The sequence below is a fragment of the Tuber melanosporum genome, assembly GCF_000151645.1.
Source record: "Tuber melanosporum whole genome shotgun sequence assembly, scaffold_17, strain Mel28".
NCBI lineage: Eukaryota > Fungi > Ascomycota > Pezizomycetes > Pezizales > Tuberaceae > Tuber > Tuber melanosporum.
The window spans coordinates 2,719-10,323 of NW_003298830.1; the positions used below are offsets into that span (position 1 = coordinate 2,719).

Consider the following 7,605-nt stretch of genomic DNA (forward strand, 5'->3'; position numbering starts at 1 on the left):
CTGCCTTGATTGATCTGGTATCCTTGTTTTTATTTATTTATTTATTTGCTTTTTCTATTTCTATTTTTTATTTTTTACATCTCTAAACGTAAGTTAAGGCTGTGCCTGGAGAAAACTAGCGGCAGCTCAGAAGGTTTACCGTATCGCTGCCTAACCCACCACACTTCCTCTCAAGCTTATAACTTCGCCTGCTGTACTTCCTGCTTCCACCCATCGCCTCGCCAATCAAGCCGGTTCTATAAAGTCTGCTCTGTTCTGCTCGGTCTATCGAATCCTATAGGACCATCTATCCTTCTATCCATATACGAAGCAATCGACCAACCTCGCAATCAGGCCGCGAAGCTATTATCAAGGCTAGCATACCAATCAAAGCAACAATGTCTATCGAAACCCAGCAACTCCACCGCGCTCTAATCACAAAAGACCGTACGCTGCCATGCGCCAGATATCGGAGCATGAATGAAATCCTCCCAACCCTCTACCTTGGCGAGTCCGTTTCCCCCTTCCCCCTTGCCCCGTTTCCTCGCCAACTCTACTAACACCCCCACAGCTGTAAGGCAATCCTCGACCCAATAACCCTCCTATCCTCCGGCGTAACGCACGTCCTCTCACTACGGCAGTCGCCCGTGTACATGCGCCACCAAGTGAATGTAAAGCACTGCCAAATCTTCATTGATGATACGGAAGACACCTGGCTGCTCGACTCACTCAATGCCGCAATGGATTATATCGAGCGCGCCATGGAAAGCGGTGGAGTCGTGCTTGTGCACTGCCAGGAGGGGAGGAGCCGGAGCGCTAGCGTTGTCATTGCTTTTCGTGAGTCTTTTTCTTTTGTCCCATTTTTTTCTTTCGGAAGTGGTTGAGAGAGTGTGGCAGCTAATATCCGGGAATTAATTAGTTATGAAGCATTTCCGGGTCTCGTTTGAGGAGGCTTGGGGATATGTACGCCGCCGACGACCGGTCGCTGGGCCAAACCCGGGATTTGTGGATCAGTTGAAGATCTGGGAGAGGAGGGGATATTGGTGATTTTCTGAAATCTTCTTTTGTCTTTCCTCCCTTTGCTCTATTGTTGTCGGGTAATGTTTGAACGAGGACACACTCCTAACGGAAACCTTTCCTTGTAATTGTTTATTACTGTTTCTCCATTCCATATGATCATCAGCTGGGGAGTTTCGGTCAAGTTTTTATTTATTTATTTTTTATCTACAGCTTGCATGAACGATGGCGCATTCATTACCACCACGGGTTCCTTTGTCGGCCTCGCTTTTTATTTTATTTTTACCTCTCAAGTTTGCCTGTAGTCTAATTAACTCTGGGGGAAAAAAATCGAGATATCATACATTGCATAAATCAGTTCACAGAAAACCGCGATAAGTTATCATCATCAAGCAAGCACATCTGCCCCGTGCTTTTCCACCCGACGCCGGAGTGAGCCTCATGCTCAATGGCGATCGTTGCGTCGCGCTTCCCAGTGTATCGCTGCTTGCCGTGCACAATATTTTCACAAAAGGACGGAAGGGCGGCCAGACATGTGCAAGAAACCCCTCTGACCCCGCCTTCAGCCTCGTTTTTGTCTACCAAGTCCACTCCCTTTACCTACCTACCCACACTTCTCGCCCCACCACACCAATCACCTGATTCGGGAGCACTCAGCCATCAATACTGCACTTCACTTCACTTTACCTGAAAAATAGTGCAATAATCCCAGGCAATAACGCATTCTAATTACTCGAGTACGAACTTTGTGTGAGAGGCAGGTTAGACAGAGTAGGTAAGCGTTCCTGCTACCTTGTAGTAAGAGCGGTTGTGCTATCGTAGGTTCTTAGCTGTTTACTATTTTTGATCGGCTATCCGGTGTCATGGTGTGTCACTCGCTTGGACTGGTGGTGCGGGGACAGGGGGGAAGGGGAGATATCACCTAAGCACCTTGATTTAATCCCTGGTTTGGGGCAGCTGGCAGGAGTTGGGGGGGGGACCGTTTGGGCTACCGGTATTTATTTTGATGCGAATTCCAATGTCGACGGGGACAATTTCCCCGACTGGAATTATTTTTCATGTCCATGGTGATGGGGATGCGATGATGCGATGGGGATGCGATGGGGATGCGATGGGATGTGATGGGATGGGATGGGATAGGTTCGATTATGTGGTGGTGGTAGTGTGGTTGCATGGGATGCCTTCGGCATTTTGTCACGGTACCACAACTCCGTGCGACGAGTACTGTACATGTAGGGCTTTCGGTGACGTCGTACCGTAGGGGCTCTTTTATCCCCTTTATGGATATACGACTACATATGGTATCGGTACAGTTACCGTATTACGCGATTGTAGGCAAGGCTCAACATAATGTTCAGGGGATCGATTGTCATGGCTCGAATCTGTCTATTCGGTCGTACCCCTCCTGCGAACGGAAGACAGCGAAGCACCCACCACCAGTCGATTTGGGTGGTCGGTGCCGTCGCTCAGGGTCCTGGGCACGGTGCACACGCTTTCCACCAGTCGCTATCTAGGACTTTGGCAGGATGATATCGCCTTGATCGTCACAGGCAAACCTGGGTTAATAAGAAGAAGGGTTATCATTTTGAAAACGACTGATCAGTGGTAAGGATGCTTCTACGACTCACAAGTTTTATGCAGGTATTATGCAAGTATATCAACTCCCCGTTGTAATCATCGGTGGCGCATCCACCTGTCTGTCCTACCACCCTTCTATCATACCCACCCATCCTTCGATTCCATCGGCTTGCACCACCACGGTCCGGGCAAACCCCTCACTCGTCCATCCACCACACCACCACACCACCACCCCCCTCCAATCATACCATAAACGTTCCCGAAGCAGAACTCACCAGGTTACAATGCCTGCTCTAGAAGGAATCCTAATACTTCCATACAAGTACCCATGGGGCTCAAAAAAACAACGGAGGCCAAAGGTACGGGTCTGAGCGCCGGTCCGTGTGTATTACATCTACGTCCCAACTTGGTAGAAGGGCTATTCTACCTAAACCACATGGGAGGCCGTCTGGCGTCATTTCGGCCGAATGCTTTTCGAAAGAAGTATGGGTCATGCCGGAGGGGTAAATACGGCTCCTGGGGCAAGTATTCGGGATGCTTGCTTTCGGAGGGGCATTTCTCGTCATTCCGGTGGTGGGGTGTCGAGATGGATCGGAGGGGTGGAATGGTGAGCTGCGGAGTCGGGTCAGAAGCACATGAATACGGTACTGTGCTGAAATTTGTGCATCTGGTCCACACTATTTTGAGCCTGTGGACATGCAGTGCTAGATTTTTCGTGCTTGAGCACCTTGGATCGGGCTCCGATACCTTGCAGATTACTAATAGCGCTCGAGCCATGGGTAGCTTCGGCCGACTTTCTTGTACAGCTACCGGTATGGTGTGAAACATTGGGCGCCTTCGGCATCACCTGGCTTAGTGGTAGTTGTGCCCCGCCATTTCACCGTGTTTATCCATTGTCTGTGGAGCAATAAAATTTAATGTAGTATGACCTCACGGGAATGCCCGTCGAAACGAATGATTGGAGTCGAAACTAAATCGTGGGGACTCCGAGTAGTCTAGCTTAGGTGTTAGAAGAAATTGGTTATCACTTGGCGTTTTTGCGGGCCTGCGGGTATGATAAGAGGGATTCCCAGAGCTTTGAGTGAGGGTTTGTGGGGGGGTGGCACATTCTTCAAACTTGCTGAGCTGTAGGGACTGGGGTGCATGGTGAGGTTGCAGGTTTGGATACACTGGTTATGGGGTGGTGTACTGTACCGGGGTTGTGGCTTCCAGAGAGATATCGTATGATATGATGTTGAAAGGTTGAGGTTATGGGTGTGGGAATAGATTAGCATGCCGGTGGCATGATAACGGGGGAGTCGTGGAAATACGGTAGGTTAGAATCGGGAAGGAAATATAAAGAAAGTAAGAGGAGGGAGAAGAACCTAGAAAGAAGGGTGAGACTATCCTTGTTTGATATAATGGCGCTCAGACACGGAAGTAAGAATCGGGTGGCCCGAGTAACCCTATCGTTGCAATGAAGCACTTGCACTGAGACTGCCAGAATGGCAGAAATGCTTGGCAAGTCAGAGTCCCCTAGTACCCAAACCAAGACTAGGAAGATGTAAGATGGGACTGATGATTCCTTTTTCCTTTCCTTTCCTTTACTTTCTGTATCTGGTTCTGCGAGGTTTGAATGTGTGTGGAGGTGGAATTGGTGCTTTGGTGCAGGGAATTATGGTATTACTGATTTGGGACCTCCTAAAAGTCTTTTAATGTAACAGCTGGATTCCGCAATGATCAAGATGCAACTACTATACCCCAGAGTTCTACCGGTAACTTCCTTGACTCCCCCCCTGTCTTTCCCAACTTGTCATCTACCCGATTCCCCGAGGTTCTTTGTGGTTCTTCGTTGCTATCGCTGCCTTGTTCGATTTTTACTTCTATGTCCGAGTGCTTGTACGGGTAGGGGCACGTTTTAGGTGCAATAGCTGTAAGGCGCCGTATCCGGGACACCAGTGAATTTCAGAAACCTCATCCAGAGATTCGTCGTGTGCGGCCTGACGCTATTACGGTTAGGTACGTCCGTAGCCGGAGTATGATATAATAGCGGTATCACACTTTGACCGAGTGAATATTGCACGGCTTCAACCCCCAAAGGATTTATCATACTATACAACCGCCACTCCCATGAGGTTTGCGGCCCTATTAGCCGGTAGGGTTGGCGTAGGGGGGAAATATCATAATAATTATTATCATAGGAATATCCCAGGTTTTCGTATGATAATTAGAAATATTAGGAGTCAAAACCCTTTGACAGCACGGGGAGAATAATGTCTGGGACATGTGAATTCTCTCGAGTTGGTGTTAATATCCTTGGCAAAAAAACAATTAAAACTAATATATTTCAGGGGATTGGACCTGGGGTAACGTTAACCCCAAGCTTGGCAAATTAACGTCATATTACTAATCCGGAACGAAATCATCAGCCCTGTTCATGCTACGAGTGTGATAACATCAATGTCCCCCTCATCATATTTTTTCCGATATTTGCCCGAGATGGTACAAGTACTACACAGTACTTTTGGCACGTCGTACAATCAATCCCCCCTGGCCTATACCCGTGGGAGTACTAGTACAGTACCGGCACTTGTAACTAAGCACCGTAGTTTATTTACGCACGGACTAAAGTTAGGCGCTTGGACCGTCGCCCATATTTTTTAAAATGAATGCTAGTTAGTGTCAACCACTTAGTACTCGAGTACTGGTACGATGATAGGTCGAGGTTGAGCAAGTGGTAGCGAATGGGTGACAAAGAGACAAAAGCTCTGCCCGAAGGTTCATCCTCTTGCGCCAGGCTTTCTTGTGTTATATGTGCCAACAAATATGGAAGGGGGAATCAAGTTGTTTCTTCTAAATGTTGTTAATTTGTCTGTTTGGTATTTGTGAGGCGGCTTCCCCACACTGAAGTGGCGTCTAGGGAGGGATAGTGTGGGTACAAGTGAACTTCTCTTGGAGTCAAAATAATGCGGGGGCGTGGCTGACTTGGCGTGGGATATTCCTCACGGCTCTGCTGGGGTAAGGGCGAGGCGACTGCCGGTGGACATCTGGCCCTTCGGGTGGGTGGGGGGTTATAGGGTGTATTACGATCTGGACCTTGAGAGCCCGGGACTCGGTTCGTGATATGGTTTGGACAGTAAGTTTATGGCAAGTTACTATACGATATGATACGATAGGGTACTGTACGGCAGCGTAAGATAAACTTACTAGGCACTTTTGGCACGACCGTCATGTTTCACCTTGTAGGGGAACGTCCAGCCGATGCTCACCTCTCCGTAGCTATTCGATGATTGCCGAGGTTTACTTGACCCATCTCAAATTTTGGTGCGTCTGAATGCTTTTCCCCTACTCTTTCTACGCCAACGCCAGCAGCTCCGACAGTGGATTTAAAGAAAATTTCCGGTATCGTGTTGGTATGGGCTGCTAGGGGTGGGGTTGATGGGGTAGTGAAGATAACTACCCGAGCGGGAGGATATTAATCCCGACAAGCGGATAACTGCGGGGGGGGAGAAGAATACCGCAGCAGTCCGCCCGGGGGTCACGTCGGGGAAACCTACCGAGGGAGGAAACTGTGGAATCCCATTTGGGAAGTCTACAGGGCCAGGGACGGTTGTTCACTGTAAATGGTGATTATGGTTGTTAGTTTGTGAGTAACTACTGACGAGATATTACCATATGCCAACAAACAAATATTTATGGTATCTTAATAATATGATTTATATCGTGAAAGAAGGTACACAACTTGGCTCTTGACTCTACGCCAAAAACCAACACTCGCTTGGAGCCACCCCCTAAGTAACTAGGGAGGCAAAGAGGGGGGAGAAGTGATAAAAGAAAACCTAGGAAATTCCAAGCAATTGAGGGCTGTTCACATATTTGCAGGTGGCTCCCAAGGGTCCTGTATCGCCATTGTTTCTCATTCCTCCCAAAAGGTTTAGACACCCACAGCCCTCCGCGGTTCTCCGTGGTCCACCTCGGATCCCCACAAACCTCCACAGCCCCCGGTAGAAATCTGCAGTCTGCTAGAACCACCAATGGTCCTCGCACTGAGACTGAAAAACGATGTCTCGCCTTGTCGGGCCCATAATCCTTGGCAAAATCTGCCGTCTTCAAATGTCGCGGGACCGGACGGACTGTTGATAGTGGTCCCCTCTAATATAGTCTTCCTCGCAGGCTCCCCATGGGGCCCCTGACTGTTGCGAAATCTAACTGCCGAGTGATCGGCTGTGTTTACTTCCACCTCACCCCGCGCGTGGCAACAAATTGGTCTTAGCTCGAGCTGGTGACGCTTGTCGTGAACGCAGCGAGTGTGCAGCCTGGATGGGGATTTATAGTATCAGGTTCCGAAACTAAGCACTGATATTTCGTCACAATCAGAAAATGGCTGACGGCTGGTCTAAGGATGCGGCGGGGTGGGGTCTGATGCTATAAAGGCAAGGGGAGTATGATATGATAGACTTTCTCGGAGGGATCGCACCTTTGTACTAAGGGTTTGGTTTAAGCCTCTTTCTTCATCGGAACATTATGGAAGCAATTTCGCTATCGCTGATAGAAGCCTTTTGTATCATATCATACTGGGTTTGTTACCTATTCCTACCGGGGTAGGGGCGAGATAGGTTTCGGAACAGGGGTCTTTTTTAATCAACATTTTTCCGGGTATTTTTTAAACCGGGTGCTGGTGTGTGCTCCGGTTTATGCGGATTGGTTTTTTGTTTTTTGAAAAAACGAGAACTGGGTTTTTTTTTTTGTTTGTCCCTTCCCTCCGTCCTTCAACTTATTTTTCTACCTTTAGTAACCATTCGCAAGCTTATTATAGGCAACCTCGCGCTGTGATCCCCTATTATGGCGAGCACGGCTGTGCCAATACCAAAACACAGGATAGACTGCATTGCATCGGGTTCTGAAGCAAAGGGTCCCTCCACCACTACGTAGAACAAATAATGGAGGGGAGGCTACGCAGTGCCCCAGTTGATACGGCAGTATTCTATATTCCAGTATTATCACTGAATTCACCGAACATGCAGCATGGGCGAGAGACTGAGAGGGATGAGT

General features: G+C 48.5%; 1 protein-coding gene; it reads left to right on the top strand.

Moving 5' to 3' along the window:
- Positions 1 to 226: 226 nt before the first annotated feature.
- On the top strand, positions 227 to 1,350 carry GSTUM_00004978001 (uncharacterized protein). XM_002836984.2 has 3 exons: positions 227 to 490; positions 551 to 816; positions 899 to 1,350. Exons 1-3 carry the CDS (start codon positions 378 to 380, stop codon positions 1,024 to 1,026), a joined length of 507 nt encoding a protein of 168 aa, XP_002837030.1. The 5' UTR covers positions 227 to 377; the 3' UTR covers positions 1,027 to 1,350.
- Positions 1,351 to 7,605: the final 6,255 nt, after the last annotated feature.